General features: G+C 41.6%; 1 protein-coding gene across 1 annotated transcript; it reads right to left on the bottom strand.

Moving 5' to 3' along the window:
* Positions 1 to 49: 49 nt before the first annotated feature.
* On the bottom strand, positions 50 to 25,152 carry lima1a (LIM domain and actin binding 1a). Its single transcript, XM_031312548.2, has 11 exons — positions 24,887 to 25,152; positions 22,895 to 23,082; positions 21,316 to 21,361; positions 15,470 to 15,922; positions 6,550 to 6,616; positions 5,058 to 5,152; positions 3,632 to 3,697; positions 3,375 to 3,426; positions 2,946 to 3,010; positions 2,721 to 2,854; positions 50 to 1,780 (listed from the first exon to the last, which is right to left on the bottom strand). Exons 2-11 carry the CDS (start codon positions 23,017 to 23,019, stop codon positions 676 to 678), a joined length of 2,208 nt encoding a protein of 735 aa, XP_031168408.1. The 5' UTR covers positions 23,020 to 23,082; positions 24,887 to 25,152; the 3' UTR covers positions 50 to 675.
* Positions 25,153 to 25,589: the final 437 nt, after the last annotated feature.

The raw sequence follows: 25,589 nt of genomic DNA, 5'->3' as shown, positions 1-25,589 counted from the left end.
TATTCCGATCCAGTTATTACTCTTGAAAACAAAAAGGAACAAATGTTTGTTTTTTTAAGTCTAACATGTACATACAGAAGGGCAACTGAAAAGAAAGTAAAGTGACAGATGTATTTTCCACAGAAAGTCAAAACATATCCAAATCCATTATTTTAAACTGATCCTAGTGCTGGCCTGGGCTTTTTCTAAAACAGAGTGGCACGTCTTCTTTTAGCTTTCCTATTAAAAAAAGGACTCCATTAAGAAGCTGTAATAATCCCACTTCTTGGTATAGTAATAGGATCATGCTATTGGTACTTATAGCATAAGTTTCAATCCAGATTAGGAGGCTTTCAATGAAAATAGAAAAATTACAGAAAATAATTCTCTACATGTCATCATCATACCTTTGGACATCTCAGTGCTAAAAAACATTACATGGGGCGTAATTTTAAATATTGTACATTTAAAAACAATTTGTGTCAGAGGGACAATAGCCTTGTAAAAACTATCTTGTAGGAATGGCTTTAAAGGTTTCAGAAAGTGTTCGAAAGAGGCACAAATAAAGAGTTCAGTAGAGTTCACACTAGACACTGCAGCAACTCTTTTAAGAAGAGAAGAAAACCTCTAAAAAAAAAAAAAAGGAATGGCATGAAGTCCACCAAGTGTCCATGGTTATGTTGTTGATCGATCAGTTCATGCATCCTCTTCCTCCTCTTCGTCCTCGTAGTGTCGGTTCCGTTTGATCATTTCCTCCACCGTCAGCACCTCCTCATCCTCCTCCTGCTGCTGCTGCTCTGCCTCCTCCTTATCCTCCACCTCCTCGCTGTCCCAGAAGCCCACATCCTGAGACGACTGGCTGGCTTCCACCTCACCTTCCGGAGATGAGATGTCTGTCGGCGTCTCCTCCCGTTTCAGAGGCGCCATCTCTTCCTCTGACACATCTCCATCTTCCTCCTCCTCCTCCTCCTCCATCTTCTCCTCCTCCTCCTCTTCAGGTTGATCATCCGGAGTGTCGTCTTTCTCTTTGGCGAGACGATAGTCCGCCAAGTATTCAGTCTTCATCTCCCCCTCCTGCTCCTCCTCTCCGGAGCTGGTGTGGACGTCCACACAGCTGTCCTCGGTGGGTGTCTGGCTGTCTGTCGACTGGCCGCAGTGCTGCAGCTCCATGCTGGATGGTTCAGGACTGGGCTGCCTGTCGTCCACAGGAGGAGGACTCGGTTGTCTGGCCTCAGGAGCAGGAGCTTGTCCTGCCAGTGTGAAGGGCATGCTGCGCTCCTTCAGGGAGGAGGTGCGGCGCAGGCAGGGCGCCTCTCTGGCCTGTTCTGGGGGTGAGGAGAGGGAGTCCTCCTCTGGGGGCCACTTGGCTCGGATGGGCTTACTGGCGGACCCCTCGTCTGCGGTCGTTGTGGCGGCGCCACTGCGGCCGCTCGAGTCCTCCAGCTCCGTTCGTGGTGGCCAGGAGATTTTCAGCCTGCGGGTCTCAGTGGGTCTGTCAGACTTCTCTGGTGATCCCTGTCCCAGAGCCTCCATAGTGGCCATCAGCACGTTGACTTTAGCCAGCGGGGAGTCCTCCACACTGGGGCTGTCCAGGTCTGAGGCCGGGGCCGGGCTCTGGATCTTTGGCTTGGTCGGAGTGTTGGACTGTGGGGAGGTCTCGCCGCTCTCCCCTTTGCTATCCCACAGCTGTTTGTGGGGCCGGTGGCCGAAGCCCTCGTCGTAGTTGCCCTTGGCCTTGAACAGCTGGCAGAAGTGCGGCTTGCAGTAGACGTTGTTGTGCAGGGAGGCGTAGTTCACCAAACTAAATTTAAGAAAAAAGGGAGACGCAATTAGAAAATACAAACAAGCTGCTATGACGGAGTGAGAAATGATTCTCTCTCATGCCATCGGATCATTTTCTAAAGAATATCGGTGGGTAATGATGGGGATCTCGTTTCAAAACATTAATGATTGGGTGCGATGGCAACTGCTGGATGTACGAATTGCTAATCGTTTTATGTGAGCTTGAGTGGAGGTATTAAGTATGCTACATGTATTTACGGTTTATTTTTTTACAGTTAGCAATGTGCATTTCTGAATACTGATTTCACTCTTTTTTTTACTCTTCACACAGAACACACTCAAACCTCTGTCTGTTTTTTTAAAGTGTTGAATTTATGTTCAAAACCTAAAATGACAAAATACTGTAAATTAGACTGCAATTTTCCACCCACACACAAAAATAAAGCAGCATTTCTGTAACAAATACAAAATAGGTATCACAATCCATGCAGTAAAGACATGTCATTTTTTCTTATTGTAATGCAATCTTGGTTTATGAAAATTAAAAGTAAAATACTGCTGCTACAAAAGATACAAGCGATTGATTTTGTAATGCTACCGGTTGTCATTGTTGTGGTTTTTAAACATTACTGCATTTGAAACCACACCCCTTTTGTCTCCAAATTCTTTATATTCTAGTATTTTAGTTTAAAATACCTCTTATTTATTTTACTCTTCCCCCCCCCCTCTACTTATCTATAACTATTGCTGTCTTTGTTGCTGCTGCAACAACCAAAAGGTTTAGCTTATCTAATTTTGGATTTGGTCGTGCTTGGCTGCATGGCGGTAAAAAAACAAACAAAAAAACCTGAGTTTTAAAAAGTGATCTTAGTATAAAGAAATGAATGTAACCAAGTGTCTAAAAATGTCTGCAAACCCTGTAAAGTTTAAGAAACCATCAGTATTTTTGTCACCCTCACCTGAGTTTGGTGTTGCAGTGTGAGCAGCGGAAGCAGGAGCTGTGGTAAACGTGCTGATTGGCCACCAGCCTCTCTAGAGGATAAACCGTCTTTAGACACGACACACAGGTCTCCCTCACAGGCAGGCGGAAGTTCTGCTCGCACACAAAGTTAATTCATTAATTCACAACATGGCATTAATGGGCATTTTTCTGTGTCAAATGGTTGTTTTCTGCGAGGACTCACTTTAGGAGTCTTGGGCTGAGAGGAGTCTCTCTGATTGGAGGATGTAGGAGTGCCAGAAGCGGAGCCTGTTGGGATCACAACACCACCAATATGAGGAAAAGGCAGTGACGTGTTCCGAACACTAGATGGAGCCGCTTTCATACTCAATACATGTACACTTCTTGACTTTTCCATAGAAACTGACACGTTAGAGGCTCAGGAATCCAACATGAAGCAGTGTACAGTATTATAGTACATTAGATAAATTAATTAAAAACATAAATATAGATTTGTCATTTCTGAATAACTTACAGACTGGATTATTTGGGTGTAGTTAATGTTTTTCCATTAACTACACCCAAAGATCCACTCTAATGATGGGCCAAGTTCTCATTAGAGGAGAGGATTCCTATCATCTGGAGTCATATGGAGACATGGAAAGTAAATTACCGTTGCTCTCCGAGGTGAAACCCTTCCTGCTGTTTGGTTCAGACTCTGGACTCTGTAACAAGAGAAGAGAACAAAAAAAAAAAAAAAATCAACCCTGTCCCATTTGTTCCACATCATAAACTGCCGCACACAAAATTTCCTTTACAGATAAACCATGCGGTGAAACATCCACCATGTCTGAGATATGAAGTAGTTTATAACCATTTGAAAAAAAAAAAAAAAAAATCACATAAATGACAATAAGTCAGACTCCTCACCAGGTCCAGAGTGCACGGAGGAACGTTCTCCTTCTGCTTCCCGCAGAAACTGTCCAGCTGATCACTCTGGGAGAAACAAGAGAGGAGGTTCAGTAACAAAATATAAAACATTTAGCCCACGGTGCTCCTTTAAAGATTGACTCCAGTCCAGAGTTAGTTTTGGGTGATTGGATTAGACAACAGCACAAAGCTGTCACCTTAAAGCGAGTAGAATATTTGGAGTTAACACAGCACATAGTGTGGACCTAACCATTGGACATTTGGAAGTAATCGTATACACTTAACTTTACTTAGGATCTTTACTTTGTTTATATTTTTGACCTTGTGCGTATTTTGGATATCGGTTATCTGGAGATCTGTTTTTATATTTTAACCTAATTTATAAATTTTATATTGTTTCCTACTTTGTACTGCAACTGCTGCACAACAATTTCTTTTGGGATTAATAAAGTTCCATCTTATCCATCTCTCTGAGTTTGACTCGCTTATAAAATGCCCAAAAATCTCTAAAGAGTTTGACCAAGCTGAAATTATAAATTATAATTGATGCAAGGGGTCAACAGTAGTCTGCTGATTTATAGTCTAATGTCCGATATCACCACCACAATACTAAATATTACTACTTAAAGCCCAGTTCGGACCAAAGATCTGAAAACCGTTAGACTAGAACGTTGCAGGAAATATTTGCAGCGGTCTGAACCGGCCCGTCTCAGCTCGGCTCAAACCAGCTGATGGCTAGTCAGTTACAAACCGTCAACTGGTCGAAATTGTTTAGACGAAGGCTCAGTCGCCTGAGCAGTGGTCGAGCGAGCTAGAGAGTGACTGAAGAGAGGGAGCGGTGTTTGAACAAAGCCGGGAATCAGAAAGTAAAGCTTTCGCTGTTCAGCCTCTACTAGAAAGGCTACTGTAGCAAATAACTCACTATCACTTTCCTCCTTTATATTTTAAGATCCTACAAAATTTAGCTACAAAAATGCCTGAAACGCCAAAAGTAAGTAGTAGAGATTTGTTGCTATGGAGATGATACACCGTCTTGTCCAGTCGCATTGGTGTAAACTGGCGGGTTTCAGAACGTTGCAGAGCGGCACACTGCAAGAAGTCGCAAGTTTCAACTCGTGGTCTGAACTGGACTTTATACTTCTAGTCAATTTCCAGATTCCGAATAAAAAAAATAAATAAAAAAAAATTCATAATACAAAATATAAATCCACAAATATGATTTATCAGTTAAGATAAAACCGTATTGATCCTTTTACGTATGCTAATATTTTTGTACTTTCACTTGAATGCATTACTTTTACTTTAGCAGAAGATCAGAGTACTTCGTCCACCACCTAGTGGGTTGAACCATTTCTGCAGAAAGAAAACTAAAAAAAACAAACATAAAATACATTGTTTGGGGGGGATGATTGACAGGAGTACTCACACTGACTGAGGTGGGAGTTACTTCCTGTTTGGAGATGGCAGCTTGGTAGAGGGCCATCCTGTCCCGGAGAGGAGTCGACTCTGCAAGACTTCCATCTGGTACAACAACAACACAATTGATGCAAAACGATTGTGGTTCCAAGTTTCATTATTACAAAATCAGATTACCACACTGCGCAGCTTGTACTTGTTAGAAAACGTAACGAGGGTTTAGAGCACGGTTGACCTCGTTTGAAGCACATTGATTCTTTCCAACTGGTTAGAAATACTTTTAGCCTGCAAGACCACAAACGCAGCACAAATTCAGTTTTCACAGTCCATCCATCGTTGTCTTATGATGCAGAATTCGCCAAAATGTTCACATGTCCCTGTTCAGGATATATATTTTTTTCATTTTTCCACCCAGTTGAGACTGAGGGAAGGCGGTGCTGGTTAGTCATGCAGGCTGTGGATGGGAACATGAGGTCAGGAGCCGTGTGCTGTGTGGAGGGAAACGGAGGGTTTTGTCTGACTTCCTGTGCTCTCAGAGGCAGTCTGCTGATCACAGTGGTCCTGCAGCGGTCACTTCTGGGAAGGATGTAATCCATCCAGAGGAGGGCAGGAAGTGTTTTGTGGAGGACATTTGTTTTTTTGTGACGGACTGAAAAGTCCAACAATGCTGGATGTGCAGACAAGGCTTTGTGAATGTGAGACCATTGGAGCAGTGGAGGGTTTTTGCCTTTGACAGAAAATATATACACTTGCCTAAATTTTGTTTTTAAAAGCAGCTACTGTATAATCAAGATTTGTACATTAACACTGGATCACCAGAGTGTTATCACTGGAGCTTTACAGAGCGTTGTAGCCTATTTCAGCTGATCGTTTTGAATTTGCGACCCCAAACTTAAATCGTTTTTGTTTCCATCTCCATCCCATTTACAGCAGATAAACAGTTAGAGGTGGCTGGTGAACATAGTGGAGCATTAAGCAGCTGAAGAGACCGATATTTCCCTTATTTAACTTTTATTAAACATTGACATTATCACCTTATAAAGTTGATACAGCAAATGTGTTAGCAAATAGCTGCCCGACAGCGCTGTAGGTCAAACTTCCATTCATATTACACTAAAAAAAAAAATACTGATGAATGCAATGTTAAGAGAAATAAAAAAAGGCCAATATTTATAGGTCTAACTAATACCAAACTACAAACCCTATTCTGGGTTCTAAAAATTGTTGAACACACTGGATACTTCTTTCAAGTTTAAATGGGTCAAATTTCAAAGAGAAATACAGGGTGCCCTGATGGCTTAATAGTAAACTGTATAATAATAAATCTTATTTGTATTGGACTTCGGTTAAGTCCAATAAGTTGCTGGTTCAAGTCTGGCCAAAAACAGTGGTTGCATATTGTTCACCTATCTCTCTCACCATACTCATTTCCTATTCATCTCTCGAATATAAAAATGCCTTAAATGCCCCCAAAACTACACAACAAAACTAAGAATATGTACCTCCAAGTAGCTGGTCCATGTTGGCAGTATTACCGTTGTTTCCTCTACTCGTTTGCTCTCTGGATACCTGCAAGAAACAAACACACAAACACACACAAACAGTCAGACACAAGGCAATGGAGAAGTCAAAGGACCAAAAAAAACAGCTCCAGTGCATCTTGCATGGCCTTTGCGCACACACTACAGCACACAGGCTGCTGATGCTCACATGTTCCAGCCCGTAGAGCAAACACAGTCCATCAGGAAGATCAAAGTGTAGAGGGAGACGCAAAGACATTAGACAATCACTGAGGTACAGTGTGTGCGTTTGTCCAGTTCAAACCACTTTAATCCCCTTATGAGCTCAGAGAGACGGAGCCTCAGACAGACACCCCGTCTGTCAACAACCGTTCAAGTCTCAACTGTCCAGCAGCAGTCAAACCACTCCCACCGACAGCCATGCCAACATGAGGGCACACATCGTACGGTACAGATTACGCGATAGGTCAGATTACGCTTCTGCTCATTTAGCCTTCAGTCTGTGAGAAACATGTTAGGCCCAAACACCTGTTCAATAGATTCCCCACTAAAATGACAAAAAAGGCAGTTTTCCCTTCTGTGTTTACTACAGATTCAATGCCAGTGGGTGAAATAAGTACTAGAAGAAGCAGATATTGTTCTTAAGGGGAACAGCACCTACAATAAGAATTCCAATGTTATTTCCATGAAAGAGGAAAGTTCAATAAATATTTGTGATCATGAGCTACTCTCTCTACAAGCCAGAAACTATAAAAAAAAAAATCTCAAACTTGTGATGTCATCAATTATAAAGCCTGGAGCTTCTCCAGAGAAAACTGAATGGAAGACTTTGTTTTCTCCCTTTTTTACCCAAATGAGCTTTATTCTGTTGTAGCGTTCTCAGTTCTGAAACAGAAAGTGTACCCATATAGGCCGAATCACCGTGACCTCGCACTAACACAACAATCACTTCTGGTTAGACAACCGGTCGTTGATATGAATCGTGGAGATATTTCAAATTGGCAAACTTGTTTATTTCTGTTGTCATTTTCAGGCTTATCTGAAACTTTTAAAGATATACAGTTAAACAGTCCTGTGTTGCTTTGCTAGTGTCTTTGAGAAACCACATCTAGTGATAGGAACAGCAACATGTCACCGCCGGTCGGACTGACGGCTAAGTCATTTTCTTTAGTCGGTGGCCCAACAGGTAAATTAGTTTTCCAAGCTAACGTTAATAAACGGGTTGACATATGAAAGCATCAAACATGCATTTTAGATGAAAGATGAGTATATCCTGTTGTTCCTCGTCCCGGTTTGCTTTAATAAAAACTAAAGTTATCACTAGTTATTTGATGCTGTCAAAAAGGGGGTGATTGGGAATGATTGTAAAGATTTACAAAGAATATGTTTACGGCATTTACTCTAACTGGGACATTTTGGGATTGCTCTGGATAAAGTACATACAGCAATTCACTAGTAAGAGCAAATGAGGTTTAACCATGTATCCAGCTAATTTAAATAGCTGACGTTACGGTATTGTACGACCATCTTTTTTATTTATATATATATATATATATATATATATATATATATATATATATTTTTTTTTTAAACAGTCTATGGTTTTAACCTCCTAATATGGTGAAGTTTGGTAGTTTAGTTCAGTGGTTCCCAACATAAGGCTTGGGCCCCTCCAAGGCTCACAAAATAAATGTGAGGGGTTGGGAGATGACTAATGGGAGAGCAAAGAAGAAAGAACAGAGTTCTGCTACACAATTTTGTATTACTATTTTGTACTTTTCTCTAAGCTTTCATCGTTAGTGAAATATTAGATAATTTGATCTCTTTGGGATTCAAAGTTATTTAAATGAAACCATCTGTACAGTTTAGAGAGGAAAAGATGATCATAGGTTTTTAAAATCTTAATTTTAAAAGTAACTACAGGTCACAAATAAATGCTGTAAAGTAAAATATGTCTAGTGTAGAAGTATAAAGTAGCACACAGTGGAAATACTAAAGTAAAGTACCTAAAATTGTACATGTCTTGAGCAAAATCACTTAGTTATTTCCCACTGCAGGCTGCAGCAGGTAAAAGTTGGGAAAGATTTCATAAGACAAAAAGCAGAGGTCAGGGTGAACACTGAAAAACAACAAGCATTGTTCGGACAAGTTAATGCTCGTCAGTTATCGCTGAAATGAAATCGCTTCCTCTCAGAAGTCTAAAACAACACAGTAGCTCAGGGTTTTTAAAACTACACACAGTACTCCCCATTTTTATGTAAAAATCACACACACGTTTGTTTCACTATCTTTGTGGGGACCCGTCATTGACATAATGCATTCCCTAGCCCCTTACCCACATCACCTTTTGCGTTGATATGTTTAACTTGTTGGCAAACTTATTTACACACCCAACAGACATGAGCAACATTATAAATTCATCTGCAGTCGCGTTTGTGTCGACCTGATAAATGTAAGTTTAATATTCTCTCTTTTATCGCCGTTTTTGGTCCCTACCAACTCCTGAGGGAAATTTCCGTCTCTTCAGTTGCTAAATGGTCCACTTTATTCACCAGCTAGTTTCCAACTGTGTCTGTCGTTTTCAGAGTATGAAAAAAAAACAGAGTCGTGGGAGTGAACCAAACAGTACAGTTGTAGCCGTAAAAACTACAAACAATGAGCTGAAGAGGTAGAGTCTGTAGAGCTGAGAGGAACTGGACAGTCGTGTGCTAATGCTCTGTGGATTCGCCTACAAGCGACACCTTACACAACTGTAGTCATTTATTCCACTGTTAATATAAATACATTGATTATAGCAGCTTTAAGCTCTGGTTTTTAAATCTTTAGATCCTGGCACTATCCTTTTATCAGGTGACGATGAGGCTATCACAGGCGAGGTCATCTGGGGGCAGGGGCAGGGAGTGAATAAAACATACATTCGTAAATAATACATATGTATGATCACACACTAACTCTGAATCATAACTGAGAACACAAATGAGCACCCATTGTGTCTAGCACTAGAGAACAGAGTCAAATCCCAACAAAAGAAAACGTCATCTTCATATGAATGGATCTATCTCTGAGGGTGGATTATCTTCCAGAAACCGGAGGTGCAGCTTTGTGGGAGAGGGGGGGTCTGAGACAGGTTTGCATGAGTGTGTGTGTGTGTCTGTACATGAGGAGGGGAGATGTGTGTGTGTGTGTGTGTGTGTGTGTGTGTGTGTGTGTGTGTGTGTGTGTGTGTGTGTGTGTGTGTGTATAAACAAGCAGCCGGGCCATGCGTGGCCAGTCTGGGTCTCAGGAGGCTGGATCAGCCGGCTAGACAAAGAATCTGCCACTAATCCTGATACTATTAAAGCTCCCTTACAGACTGGCTTGCAGTAATAACCGCACCCTGTCCACGAACACTCCTCACACACAAACACACGGGTCACCGAAGACGACAACATGTTCTTACATCAAGCAAAACAAAAGACCTAATAGGAAGGTACCCACGTCATGAGTTAATAGCCTTTAAAACAAACAAGGCAATATACCTTAGCCACACAATCATGATGTTCAAAGTGAGCTGACACAGTTGAAAGGAGCCAGTGATAAAGTTACCCCCATGAAGAGGCCTTTGAGAAGCCGTTTTCAATACAGGCCCTTCTGTAGCCGTTTTCTCTAAAAGGCCTCCTTCAGCTGCAGAGAAAACATCCTAATCTAACAGAGAAGTCAAAAAAAAAAAAAAAAAAAAAAAGACAGAACGGACAAGTAACAGTAGACAGTGTGTCTCGGGGTATGAAACCGTGCGCCTGTTCAGAGGCCAAACAAAGAAAAGTAAGAAACCCCATATTGAACGGTCTGAATGGAAACACCATAGCTACCTCTTGTGAAGGCGACCGGAGAAAAAAGGCCACACGGGAGAAAAGAGTCAGCAGAGAGACGGGGAGGCGAAGCCGGTTCGGGGGATCGTATGACTGAATCCAGCAGACCTTACACACCAGCAGTGAGAAGACACCGACTGAGCAGAGCAGCCCCGATCTTGGTTATGACAGGGGAGATGGTTTAGGGGAGGAGGGGACGTAGACTGGGTGGAAATAGGAAAGGCGACAGGGAGCAGGTGTTCCAAGGGGGGTTGCTCAAGGGGGGGTGTGGCCCAATGAAGGTGGGGATGACGACAGGAGGGGAGCCAAAGTCTGCCGTGGTGTTACAGATGGCTTAGAGGGTGTGTGTGTGTGGTTTTTTTTTTTTTTTTTTACACTGTCATGGTCCCCCAGCCTCAGAATAAAGCGACGGGCGTTCGGGGTGGAGTCATTTGCGACAGGAGGAGGGTGGAGGAGCAGCTGGTGCAGGGAGTGACAGTAGGAGGAAAAGAAGGCGGGGGAGGATAGGTGGGGCTGAGCTGTGTGTGGGAGGGAGGGGGCTGCTTTGGGTGAGGGTCAATTAATTTCAGAGTGCCTCATGACTGCATGCTTCGCCCAGCTTGAGGAGGGGAGTGGAGAGGGGGTTATGAAGATACGCCGGTGGGTGGGGTGGGGGGGCATTTAATTTTAGACTACAGCCATGCTAGCAGCTCTGTGAGGCTGTACTCTGCACTGTGGTGCTTTGAGCTATTGTCATGCTAACGTAGGGTTTTGCAGGTCTAATTTTAAGTTTAGTTCACGTTGGATGAAAAAACTAAAAGGGGGGGGTCACCAAAGTTCTCACAAATGATCCTGAGGGAAAGATAAATGTGTGCACCGAATCAAGTCATGGTAATCCATCTAATAGTTGTTGAGATATTTCACTCCACCACAGATGTGAACCCCATGGTGGTGCTAAAAAGGAAAGTCAGGGTTATCAAGTCATTAGAAATGATTCTCTGAAGAATATGAATGCCTGTACAAAATTCTGTGCACAAACGTTTGTGCCAATATATCTAGAAGATGAGATATTTCACAGGATAAGTAAAAACTTTGTCCTGCTGGTGGCGGAGGATCACCAAAGACAGCGATTCATCCTGTGGGGAACATTAATGTCTGTACAAAATTTCAAGGCAATCCATCAAATAGTGGTTGGGATATTTCAGTCTGGACCAAAGTGCTGGACCGACAAACTTTGCTCCCCCTTGAGCCACAACGCAAAAAAAAAGAAAAGAAAGGAAAGAGTGGAGGTCGAGGTCTAGAAAGAGAAGGGAGGGTTGAGGGAGAACACAGGGAGGAGATGGACGGAGGGCTGAGGAGCAGAGAAGTGGAGAACAAGGATGACTGAGGAGGAGAGCTTTGATAGCCTGAGGGGGCGGTCTGAAGAGGCTCAGAGTGCACATCAGCTGTCTGCATTAATGAGCTTGCACCATGACATCATCTGCCCTGAGAAGAGGAGCTCAACAAAAAGGGAAGCAGAAGGCCCAGCTTCAGCTACACAGTGGACACTATTGTACAAGAACTGTACAGATCTTGTATTACTGCTGGAGGATTTCCCTAAAACAATCCCTCCTTTGGTAAGACAACCATGCAACATGCAGTAAAAAGACTCTCCCAACTCCCCAGAGTTGCTCCTTGATCTCACTTTTTAAAAAGCCCACATACTGTAGGAGGTCAGGTTGTGGTGAAAGCAGTGGAAAAACAAAGTCTTTGTTAGAACAGCACTCTTTTTTTTATTTATTTATTTTTTTTTGCCAAGAACCACACCTTGTTGGTCCTGGATCTCATGAGACCTCAACAAAAACTATCTCAGGTTTAAAGTCTCGAGCTAGTCGGTACTTTTCTTATTCCCACATTTTCCGTCCTGTAGAGCTCAACAGTGACCGCCCACTTTTTGAATGGCTCAGGAAGTGAATTTCTCATTCATTCAATCACTCCACTGACATTGCAGAAAATCATCTAAAAAAGTTTTAGGCCTGGAACCAAGCCAACCAGCTATGAGATAAATTGTGACCATAGAACATTTGGCATACATTTTGACGCAAAAAACAAATTTGGAAAAGTGGTAGCAGCTCACTAGCCATTCACGGGTGCAGTAAACATTTCCATGGCAACAGCGAGGTCCACCAGTCAGAGACTTCTGTTACACTTTAGGATTGTGGGAAGTGTAGTACTTCTCCATGACATTGTGAATAAAAGAGTTTTAAAAAAAAAAAAGGAGGTGGATTTTGTACCGCGTACAAGTTTGTTTCACAATCTCATCTTGTGGTCTGTCTACATTAGACGGTTACAACATTGCGGCTGATAATCAAAATCCTGATTAAGAAAATGAATGGGATTCTGAAAATAGTCCAACAAATGAACTTACTCCAGTTTGGGTAACATTTGTTAAAAGAAATACTTTTGAAGAAATACACTTCTTAAATAAAAAGATGGATACCCCTCTCATAGCGGTACAGTAAATCCAGAGCTACAGTTAGCTTAGCATAAAGACTGCAAACAGCTAGTCTGGCTCAACAGTACATAACACCCAGTAAAACCACAACCTGTCAATCACACTTTTTTTCTTCTTTAGTACAGATTTTTTTTTTTTTTTTTTTTTTTAAGAGATGCAACGTGTGTATTAATTAGCTTTAGGTGGATTTTGTTACCTTTGGACAGAGCCAGTTTCCCCTGGTTTCCAGTCTTTGTGCTAAGCTAAGCTAACTGGCTGCATCTTTATATTTAGTATTGGGATATGAGAGTGGAATTGATCCTCTCGTCAAACTTTCAGCAAGAAAGTGAATGAAAGCATTCCCCAAAATGTCAAACTATTCTCTTAAAATCTACAGTGCCGTTTGAGGAAATTGATGAAACGTTATATTTGTGACACATTTAAGATTTACTTCTTCAGTAGGAACCAATGGGCTTTGGAGCTGAGAGCCAAAGACAGGAAGTCAGAAAGTATTGATGGACTAATAATGTTGGTTTTGGTCTTATCTTTGAATTTGTTGACAAAAAAAATATAAAAAAAAAAAATAATAGAATAACATCCTTATCTTTTAAAAAGGACATTCCACGCATGCTTGGTGATGGGCAATGTCGGAGCCTGCTCGTCTGGCAGACTTATCTGGAAAAAAACAAACATGTTCCTGCTCATAAGAAGAAAGATTTACAGGAATGGATGAGCAGAAACTCTAAGGAGGAGTGGCCGTTTGCCCGGGGGGGTTGGCTCCAAGATACAGGAGTTGCCGTCTGCTCTCTGAACTTCTCTAATGAAGCTGCTCCTATCTCACAGCATCCAGTCAGGCAGAAAAGGAAATGAAAAAGTATTGCAAGTTTGCTTTCACCTTTCTTTTGTCTTTACTCCCTTCATGGATTTGTTTGGTCCCTTATGGGCAACAGAAACAAGCTGTAAACACTAGAGTTAGAGGACCCGCCGGCCTCTTTAAGATCGCAAGTTTGGGAAAACTTTGGTTTCCCAGTCAGTAGCGAGTGGTGGATAAGACTGCTGTTGTAGATTAAGGTTACGTTTTCAGTGTCGCGGCTCCAAACTGTAACGTTAGTTGGGACAGACACCTTGTTTCTTCAGGCTAACTATATTAGCTTCAGCCATGCAGGTAGCAGCTTTCTGCGGTGAAAAATGGCCGGGAGACATCGTGATAACGTTGCATTAATCAGGTAATTTAGTTTGTCTTTGCAGAGAACAGAGATGCTGTATTTTCAGTTTTATAGCTGATGGTCTTATTTTATTTACAAGTTCCAGATGGAGTCTGGAGATGATGTGGGGTACTTACTGTTTACATCTTACTTTCCACACTTCAGGCTGTTGCAGCTAGCTCAGAGGAGAGACTGTATGACACTAGGTGGTACAGCCTGAGACATGCACAATGAAAAAAAAGGTTCAAGTCCCCGTACGGACTAAGTATGGAGTTCGCCTTGCAGAGGTACCCCTTGCAAGTGCATGTGTCCCATTTGTGGATTCAAGCCTTGGTATGTGTGTTATGTGCACAGACAACAACCCCTCAGGGATCAATAAAGTGTCCTCTTCTTCTAAAAGATGAAAACACCCTATAAGAACAGCAACAGTGAACAAAGCCATTTTTTTTGCGGGTTCGTCACTATAAGTGATCCATTGTTAATTTAAAATCGTGAACGTAGGAGCTTTAATCACTGTGGTGCCATTTTCTTCTGATCAATCATTACAGTACAGTGCAGAGGACAAAGTACTTAGTGTTTTGCAAGTTGTTCATTTAAAAAAAAAAAAAAAAGCCTCATAATGGCTTGTAATATTCTCTTCCTGTCGTAAATGGACGCTCTTGTGTTGAGGAAATACAGCATGGCCGTTGTTAACATGTCACACCTCGAGTAGGAGCACTTTACATTTTACACGCCTCGAGCGAATGCATGACTGGATGTTAAATGCCTCGACTTTTATGCTCCACAAATAACAGTCAGCTGCCCCGGGGTGCACGAAGCTCCGGTCACTGATGCTTGCCGAGGGGGATGTCGGCAAGTCAGCTGAGTTTGCTTGTTGAGGGATGGTGAAGTGAAGCTGCACCATGTGACTAGCAGCATGACAGCACTGGAGGGATCTGACCTCTTTGAGAACAAGTTGACTTTTTTTTTTTTTTTTTTTTACTTAAACTAAAACCAATCATGATAATTTTTCTGTCTGAAGGCCAATTTATGCTTCTGCCTTAAAAATCGACACCGTGGGCAAGTATGTAGGTACGTGGACATACCGACCCCATGCTGTAGCCTGACCTGCACCTCAAGAAATGTAACTACACGTCGCAGACTGCAACAACTGTGATTGGTCCACTCGGCCGTGGCTTGGTGGCGACACATTAAATATACTTCAGTATAAACTTCAGGCCACTTAAGTAGGCCACAGCGAAAGCTCTGCGTAGAGCCTCCGAAGAAGCATAAATCCGCCTCAAGATGAAACTAAAGAAAGTTCTCTCTTCATACGGTTACACCTCATAACTTCTGACTCCGATATGGACAAACGCCATAACCTGCTGGTCACCGTGACAGTCCGATAAAAGACTCACCTCGTCGGTCAGGTTCTCTCTCTTCTCAAACATCATCTTGAGGCTGTTGAGGGGAACACTCGGCCTCTCAGAGTCCGGTACTTCAGCTGCTGCTGCTCCCTCCTGCCCCTCTGAATCTTTGCTGGGCTTCTCCTCCATGTCACTCAGATCCTGGGGTTGAGCTGACTGCAGCTGGTTGGAGCTGGTCTCGGAGTGAACCTGCGTCTCCGGCTCAGTATGCTGGTCCAGTGAGAGTGTGGTGGTTTTCAGGGTGTCTGGCTGGTTCTCAATCTGTGATGTGGGTCTAGGATTGGGGCCTGTGGGTTGACTGATGTGGATCTGAGCGTCGGCAGGGCTGCAGGCTTGACGTTGGGCTCTGTGGCTGGACGGCTGCTGCTGCTGTTGTTGTTCCCAGCGTTTCTTTAAAACACTCAGATTCCCGCTGCGCAGTGTGGAGGGAAGAGGTTCTACAACCTGCAGAGAAAAAACAAGCACTCAGCTGTTATTTACACTCCTTTTCAGTTTGAAACCTAAAATGCAGTCAATTCCTGCACCCCAAGGCTTCAAAGATAAGGCTGCCATGGCATTGTCACCAAATCTCATGAAAAGACCAAAACCAACATGCGTTAGCCCGTCTCTCAATACTTTCACACCTAGTCTGTGGCTCTCAGCTCCAAACTCACTGGTTCCTACTAAAGATATACATCTTTAAAAAATGGCTCACAAATATTTAAAAAGACTATTTCAAAACAGTTGGTCACTGTAGTTTTTATGAAATGTTACTTAACGATGGTGCATTTGTTGGGGACTGTTTTCAGTGGCAGATTAACATCCATGTGTTGCTTTAGTGGATCTAACAATTATTTTCATTATGAATTAATCTGCTGATTTTTTTCTCGGTACAATCGATTGTCGATAAAATGGCAGATAACGGTGAAAAACCTTTAAAATATCCTGGAAACTCCATGAAAACAGTCCAAAAGATATTTACATAATTAACTATCACAGGACAAAGAAAAGTATCACATTTTCACATTTGAGAAGCCGGAGCTATGCAATGTTTGGCATTTTTGTTGAAAAATGACTTATCAACTCTTAAAATAGTTGCCAATTAGTGTTTTGTCGATCGAAAAACAAAAAACGGTGTTTAAAAAGTTATTTCAGCTCTCTCTCTCTCAACAGGTTGTAGATCTAGAAGACAAAAGAGGCCTGTAACTTATTGTGTGTCAGTGTCAATAGATAAGATTGATCACGCATAAAAGTCTAATACGGCTGGAAAAAGTGAAAAACATCCATTACAACGTCCCTGAAACTCAAGGCAAGGTCTAAAAACTGCTTGTTTTGTCTGACCAACAGATAAGACTCCGTTCAGTTTCACATAAAGTAAACTAGTTAAATAGCTTAATAGGTTAACAGCAGTAGTCTAAAGTCCTCTGGTGCAGATGTGCAGTATATAATCATGTAAAAAAGATGTACAATGCCTGAGTAGTGAGAAGGCAGAGAAGATAACTGCCAGCAACACAAACAGTCACACACCAACACTTTAATAACGATGACTCACTATTTCTATTAAAGCTTTGGCGGAGAAGGCTGATACTGAGGGATGTTAGCCGCTCTCTGAATCTGCTTTTAGTTTGTTCAATGAATTCTATCAATGTTGGACGGACACCACCTGATCCTCCAATAGCTGAATGAAGCTTAACACTAAAATATAACAGCGTCCACACACATTTAACTACATGTTAGCATTCATGCAGAGCAAACACTTTCAGCTATGAAAGAAAGGAGGAGAAACAGAAACACAAAAAGACAAAGAGCTGCTCAGCATGCAAGTCTATGAACCTGAATCATGCTGGATACAGAACAAAAAGCTGGGGGAAAAAAACACCACCAAGAGCAGAAAGTAAAAACCTGAGAGAGAGAGTCGCTGAAGACCCGGCTGTCCAGTTGGCGTTGTGAGTTTAAAATTTGTGTGTTTGAGTTGAGTGTGTGTGCTGGCTGGCTACAAGCTGTTCCAGATGTGAGCGCCTTGAGAAGTGATCAGAGCAGCATGAAGTAACCAGCCCACCCCCCTCCTACAGCACACAGGGAAGGAAGGAGAGAAGGAAACCGAGAGGGAGTGAAGGGGGCGAGGGGCGGGGTTGGAGAGAAAATCAGAAACAGAGTCAGTGAGGGAAAGAGGAAAAATAAGTCCAGGAAATGAGAAAAGGTAAAAAAGAGTGCTAGAAAAAAAAAAAAAAAACCTTCACAACGAAGTGCAGGGAGACTAAATATGGATAAATAATGTTCTGATAAGCCGTCCTGACTTGTATCTCTATCCAATGTTTGCTTTAGGGGCCGCATTCCATAGTAACACCTTCGACTACCTTTCCTGTCTCTACTCGCTTTACTTTTAGTGAGAGGGATGATGGATGCCAGAAAAAAAACAAACAAAAAAAAAAAAAAAGCTATAGAACCATTTCATCAATTCACAGGAGTGACAGCAAAGACAAAAAGAAAATTCCCACATAATGTACTGCATTAAAATGAAGTGGGAAGTAACCAGCAACACAACAAGACTAAGAGTGGACAGTAGCGGTGGGTATTGCCCCACGATACAGAGGACATGATACGCATCGCAATACACGTTGATTTTGAAAAATGATCATGTCCAACAGCTGTTCTTAATTATAACACCGATCGTACAACTTAAAACATTTAATTCAGGCCCGAGATCTTAAAAGTAAAATGTAATGTTTCTAATGCCAGAGTTGTTAATAATTGTAAATTAAATATTCTTATGTTTGTGGAACATGTGCCGTTTGTGTAATGTGGATTGGCCTTTGCTTCCACCTATTGGCCCTGTTGTGCACTGCATCATGGGTGATGTCAGCAAGGGTCTTTGGTGTTTTTTGCCCCCAACGTCTCCCCCCAGGCAGCGCGGCAATGGTTACGTTTAGGGTTAAGGTTAGCTGCCTGGAAGGTGCCGTTGGAGGCAAAAAACACCATCGAGCGTCAGCAAGGTGTACGTCACGCTATATGGCCGAATCGATTTTTCTTTAGCACAGCCCTAGTGTCCAGCCATGCTAACAGCTCTGTGAGGCTGTACTCAGGAAGAAACTAAATGCTTATGTCCGCATGCTAACATGCTCACAAAGACAATACTAACATGCTGATGTTTAGAAGGTATTATTTTTGACATCATCTCAGATTGGCATGTTAGGAGGGAAAGTTGGGAAGTCAAGTCCTTTTGTCTTAGGATTCAACCTGAGGGAGGCATTAATGTCTGAACCAACACATTTTACTCAAAAACTACAAATGTCGACCTGATGATGGTGCTGGAGGAAAGTTGTCAGGATCACTAAAGTCATTAACATTCATTCTCTGGGGACCATGAAGGTCTGTACAAAACGGCAATGCAGTAGAAGTTAGAGCTGATCGATTAATCGTGTTCAAATCGAAATTGGAAAGAATGTGATTAGCTAATGTGAATTATTTAGTTGAATGTTTGGTGTAATATTTGAGTCAACATTTTTGTTCCTCTTTTCATTATTATATTTACTGTTTTTTTGTTCATAAGATACATGCTGGAATGATGCTACATATCACTGATTGTTTAAAGAAGTGTCCTATTTTCAGTGGATTCTTTTTATTTTATTACTTTAACATGATCGTAGAAGGTGCAATATGTAGCTAAAAAAAAAAGCAAATCCTAATCGCAATATCTGGCAGAAAAATGGCAATTAGATTTTTTTTTCCTAAATCGTTCACCCCTAGTAGAAATCAACATGACAGAACACAAGATCTTTGTAAAAGATAACTGCATAAACAGGCTGAAGAAGAACTGGGAAGTGACTAGCAGTACAAAAAAAGCAGAAGTTTAGAAAACAAAGGGAGTTTTAAATGCCCTTTTAAAAACACAATTAGATCGATAAAATCAGATAATCTGAGTGAAACTTGTTGATTTCCTTTAATCAAATTCATACCAATAACCATAAAGGGGATGAAGATGTGGCTGTGCTAAAGTAAAAGCAACATGCCGACCTGAGATTGTAAAGAAGCGCTCTGACCCCGCACACCCTCCCTGCTGTGCTCGATCCCCACAGTGACAGCATCTAACAAGCCTTCCCACACAGATCAGGTGGGACGGGGGCGTCTTGTTACCACCGCTGCATGACAGCCGATGCTAATACGGCTCACCTACGTTTGCTGCTGCAGTGTGTGGAGATGCTGAACAGATGCCTCACCTTAGCATAAATAAAGAACTTTCTAGCCTTAAACTGCAGAGAGGCAGTGGTGAAAGTAACAGGGCTGCACGATATGAGGATAATAAGCAAGATGTGATAATGTTGTTGAATACGCCGATAACGATTTCACTTGCGATGAATTATAGAAATTAGAAAATGGAAATTAAGAGAGTACTCAGTTCTGCCTTTCTGCTACTTTCAGTACTCTGCTAAAATACAAAAAAATGCTTGTTGAATTTAAAACAAATTAAATCCTTTCCAACTCTTTCATCGAAATTGAACATTGAATTGAATATAAAAAAGGCACCACTAAAAAAAAGAAACGGTTACATTTCAATGAGCAGTTTTCTGCTGATATTTTCTTTCAACTAACACAAATCTCGGAGTGTCTTACGCGATATGTCGCAGCCTTTCGCGATGCTTTTATAAAAAAAAAAACGATATATTGTGCAGCCCTAGAAAGTAAACAAGTAGATTTACTCAAGAACTGTGCTTTACTTTTTTCCATTTTTAGCTACTTTCGACTTCACAATTTTTGAGGGACATACTTCACTACATTTATCTGAAAGCTATAGTTACCAGCTACTTTGATTTGACATACAAGACACATGATGAACTACAGGGCCTGCATGCCCATACAGGTGATTTGTGGCTGATCAGACGGTCTCAGGGTGGACTATGCTGGGATTATAAAACTCCATGCACTGATAAGGATTAAGTTGTAGCTTGTCTTGCAAAACAAGCACAGGAGAGTGAGCGAGGATTTGAATCCATGTGAGCCTGTCTGTGCGTGCCCACACAGTCCTGAGAAAAAAAAAACCATCAGGTAAAAAACAAAAAGTTAATACCCAAGGGTGTGCAGGGTCTTTGAACTACACAACAGTTTATGAAAAAGTATCTTAAATTAAGTCCTCCTCAATCAGCTCTATTAACCAGCATGTAAATCGGCAATTACAATTTGCGCAGTATAGTTCCAATGTTGGAATGTAACTAAGTACATTCACTCAAGTACTGTACTTAAGTACAAATGTTGAGGTACTTGTACTTTAGTCTTTTCATGCCACTTTCTACTTCTACTCCGCTACATTTCAGAGAGAAATATTGTACTTTTTAACTCCACTACATTCATCTGACAGCTTTAGTTACTTCACAAATTAAGATTTTTGCACACAAAACACATGTGGTTTATAAAATATGATGTTTAATAATAAAGTAAACTAGCCAACAATATAAAGGGCCTACAAGTCCAGCTGAAGTGATTAGACCATTAAATACACACAACTGTTTGGATTTTTCTGCATTAAGTAATTTTAACTTTTAATACTTTAAGTACATTTTCCTGATGATACTTACATACTTTTACTATAGTACCATTTTGCATGCAGGACTTTTACTTGTAACAGAGCATTTTTACAGTGTGGTATTAGTACTTTTACTTAAGTAAAGGATCTGAATACTTCTCCCACCACTGTGTTACACCCCTACGGATTTTTTAAATTTTTAATGCAGGGCTTTAACTTATAGTAGAGTGGTGTAGTATTGATACTTTTACTTGCAACTACTGCAAAGCATTTGAATACTTCTTCCACCCCTGTGAAGGAGTGAACAGACATATTTCATAGTGAATAAAAAGTTACCTACCGCTTTCTTCTTCTCTGCATTTCCCTCTTCTGCTGCCATCTGGTACCTGAGGATGAGGAAGAAGTTGGGAGTGAATAGGAAAACTTTTCTGGTCAGACCGCCCATCATCACAAACTGCTGGTCCTACACTATCCTGCTGTACACACCCAGGAAACTAACATGAAATAACTATGCTCCTCTCCAAAAACATCAAATGATTTTATGTGTTAGAAATGGAAAATCTTTGGCCTACGTTAAGTCACACAGGACGCAGCACAGGAAGTGACAAGTGGATTCAATGTTTGGTTTCACCTCTGCTCCTAAACTAAAAAAAAAGACAAATACATAGCTCTTCTCCTTTCTTATTTTGTGCCTCCTCCATCCTGCTGCCTGTGACCTGGAAATCGATCTCAGAGCGCCATCTTAAAGAATGTCATAATTCCTAAAATGCATAGGAGGAGGAGCGGTGATGCATTGGTGTTTTTCTTTGCGCAAGTCTATTCGGCACCCGTGAAAAAAAAAAATGCATGCCAGAGACAATAACAGTGGACGGATGCAGCTGTGCTGCACGTCATTTTATTGGCGTAAAATGACGGCTCTGAAGCACGGATGTCTCAATTTGGTAAATGCACGTCGCCTCTCTCTCCTCATGTCTTTTCCTCCGCTCGCAATCAAGGGTGTACAAAGTTTTCTCAGATTGTTTAACTGGAGAATTTTCAAGAGACCAAAAGAGAGAGTCTCTCTCTCGCTCTCTCTCTCTCTCTCTCTAAAAGTACATTCTGAGAATGTGTTAGTATGTTGCAAAATTATGCATTTTACAGATGTGGATCAGTGATAAAAGTCCTGATGTTGTTCCATATCAAACATTATCATCATCTGAAACAAATTGGTCCATTTCTTATTCACACGAAGGGAATATATCTATCTACTGTTTATTGCCCTTAAAAACAGAGAAGTACTAACCCCTAGTGGTCAGACAGAGGAAGTGCAGAGAGGAAACATCCTATCATGCAACTAGGGCTGCACGATATGAGGAAAATGTCAAATTGCGATTATTTTGACTGATGTTGCGATATGTTTCACGATATTGGAGGGAATGATCAATGTTTTGGATCATCATTCCTCATTTTCATTGAAACACACACAAAAAAAAAAAAAGTACTATAGTCATGTAGTACTTTTGCAAGAATATGTACCAAACAAAGATGTTTTCCTTTAGTCTGTGGGATAGGATTTGTAGGGTTAGGACGTCTCTGCAACGCCACAATACTTCATTCAGAATGGTTAGACACATATTTTGCCTTTAACAAATATTGTCATCTCCCCGCAATTTGGATATTGCACTAGTCACGTTGCCAACCAGAAAACAACACAACTGGAGTAACTGGTTGTGGCTGATGGTGTGATCATTTTACAAAAAGAGGAAACTCGAAACGGCTGAGTAGCGAGCAAGTTTTGGGAGGAAGACCCATGACCTCATTTCTGAGGTGACAGAAGAAAAAAAAAAAAAGAGACTTATCTGCTGAGTGGCTGCTGGTGAATTATTAATTAAACTCGTGGTCGAAGCCCGAGGGGCAGAGTGAGCCAAGGTTGGACTTACTTGGAAAAGCGTTCTGCGATTGCGTTGTTTTTACCCCGCGCAGAGACGATGGACATCTCCTTGGCGGTGACCCTCAGTGACTGGGACGCCCACTGTCTGCGGCTGAACGGAGCGGCGGAGGCCATCTTTGCTGCACGTCTGAGCAATCAATTTGTCTTGTCAGCTTGCCAGAAACACACGTCGTAACTCTGAGAGGACACAGAAAAGAAGAAGCACGTTGAGCCAAATACACACGTACTGGTGGTAAACCCTTTTGATTTTACTTCGTTCTCCTCTGCAGTTTCGCGGCTCTAAAACTGGAGGTTAAGCTGTAAGAAACACCCTGTCTGTACATTTAAATTTACATATCACTTCACACACACTGCTAAATGTCATACTTACCCCTTTTCTTCACACACGTAGTTAAAGTCAGAGGAGATCAAATCAGACGTGCCAGTTCAGGCTTATTTACAGTATATCAGTACAAAACCTCACCCAGAAATCAATATATTTTTGCCAGACTCCACATTTGACTGTGTGTCAGTGTCACCGCAGCATGGACCGGCCTCTGTGTCTGAAAGTCAATAGAGTGCGTCACACAGCCATTGACCATCTGTTCCCTGTGTGACTCTGCTCAAAAATGAGCCTGGAGGGCAACTACCAAAAGACTATATATACACACACACACACACACACACTAAATAACTGTCATCTGTGAGTTATACACGCTCAGGATGAATTAAACAATGGAGGTGGAGGAGTGGGTGGGTGACGGCAGAGCCTCGGGGGTCTCGACGTCACCCAGCAGGTGGACTATTGTGGGAGGTTATGGCTCGTTAGTTTCTCCAACACGGTTTCCTTTGTGTTAGGTACTCCTCCAGCACTGGGATTGTTTAAGATAACATTTATTTAACTAATAATGCAACATTTTTAACTGCATTAAAAAGGCTCCATTCCTGATAATTGATTCATCTTTTGGTCTACTAAACATCAGAAAACAGTGAAACGTGTTTAAGGTTTCGCTTTTTGTCTAAATAACCAGGTCCAAACCAAAAGGCCGAACATTTTCTACAATTTAAAGACAAGAGATCAGCAAATGATCTTTGTGCAAGGAGCCACAACCATCAAATGTTTGATTACTCAATCATCACACACGGCGGGATGTTGCCCAATTAGGACTTGTTGGTTCATTTCCACAACCACAAGAATTTGGGAATCGTTGCTCCCCAATTGAGAGAAGTTTCCTATCTGATCATTCAGATGGATCGGAGCTGCAGCTATTTTTGTTATCGATTAACCGGTTGATTTTTGTTTAAATTGAGAATAACGGAGGGCTTCAAAAATGTCTTGTTTTGTCCAACCAAAAGTCCAAAACCCCAAATGGATTTTGTTCAAAATGTCAGAAAAAAAAACGGTGAATCCTCACATTTGATATCCTGGAAACAGCCATTGTTTGGCTTTGCAGCGACATAAATGACTTTTAGAAAACCATCGATTCTCAAAACGGTTTCCATTTATCCATTTCCTGTCGACTAATTGGATTATTTGACCAACCGTTTCAGCTATGGCTAAATGTCCGTACACTGCAGTCATCTCAAACTCCCATCATCACCACACATCACAAATACTCTAATACCAGGTCAAATACAAATGAAGGATGGTTGAGTGACTGAGAGGACTACAGTACCTCTGTCACAAGGTTTAGATTACAAACAAAGCAGCATGTAAAACTGATACAGACTCATGCAAAGTTTTTAAGTTGTGTGTCAAAATTGAACACAAGGGCCACAGTATCACCAACTATTTACCCTGAGGTTAAAAGAAGACGACAGGGTGCCTTGGAAGCCTGATTTCTAATTTTAAAAAGATTAAACAAATTCATGAATGATCATTCAAACTTCAAAGAAACACACGGTTAAAAAAAAAGAACTTAATCTGACATTTTTTTCACTTCAAAAAAAACTTCACGTAAAAAAAAAAAAAGAAGAGAATGCACATTTTAAAACCACCTACCTGTGACTATCACAGCTGTTTTTCTCCCTGATGTGTGTTCAGTAGGCCGCTACTTGTGTATTTCCTTCTCTTTTTAGCTCCTCAGCTGCTGCCACCGGTGCTTTTGAGTAGACAGGGGAAGTAGGAGGAGTTCCCACCACTCCCATTTAACTCAGAAAATTATGCAGCATTCACCTCCACCTGGCAGGTATGAGCTCTCCACACTCGTCCAATCAGCAGGGTCCAGTGTGAGCACAGACAGAGCCGCCTGGAGCTATGTGAGGCAAGCAGCCAGCCCACATGGCAGATGGGGGAGGGCTGAGAGGGGGAGGGGGGAAATCCCACACTGGATTCCTGGAAGTTGAGTGAACTACAGATGACTGCCTACTTTCTCACGAGGTCAGGACTTCGGAGGATGTGACTCATTCCCAATCCTGGATGAATACACTGAAAGAAAGAGGAAATTAGATGCTGCTTAAAAAGTTTGTGTTTTGTGTATAAAAATAACCATCTAACCTGCGTCAAAATGAGATTAAAAGGATATGTTTAGGGTTGGGTATGGTTTGGATTTTTACGATTCCGATGCCGAACTGGTACTTTTAAAACGATTCCGATTCCTAAACCGATTCTTGAAAAACTGAAAAATTACATCAAAGAAAGGCTCTTTTATAGATGTTTTAGCCGTAATATGCTGTTACGTCCATTTTGGTGGGCCCAGAGGGAA

Source organism: Sander lucioperca, chromosome 12 (genome assembly GCF_008315115.2).
Source record: "Sander lucioperca isolate FBNREF2018 chromosome 12, SLUC_FBN_1.2, whole genome shotgun sequence".
NCBI classification, from domain to species: Eukaryota; Metazoa; Chordata; class Actinopteri; order Perciformes; family Percidae; genus Sander; species Sander lucioperca.
Note: the sequence above shows the minus strand (reverse complement) of the source record. Positions and strands in the feature narration are given on the sequence as shown.

Excerpts from the sequence above, each read along its gene's own strand:
- lima1a (XM_031312548.2), bottom strand. The coding sequence starts at position 23,019 with ATGGCCTCCGCCGCTCCGTTCAGCCGCAGACAGTGGGCGTCCCAGTCA. Across the intron at positions 3,698-5,057 it reads TAACTCCCACCTCAGTCAGT|AGTGATCAGCTGGACAGTTT; the intron begins GTGAGTACTCCT and ends TGTTTCTCCCAG. Across the intron at positions 3,011-3,374 it reads TTTCACCTCGGAGAGCAACG|GCTCCGCTTCTGGCACTCCT; the intron begins GTAATTTACTTT and ends TGATCCCAACAG.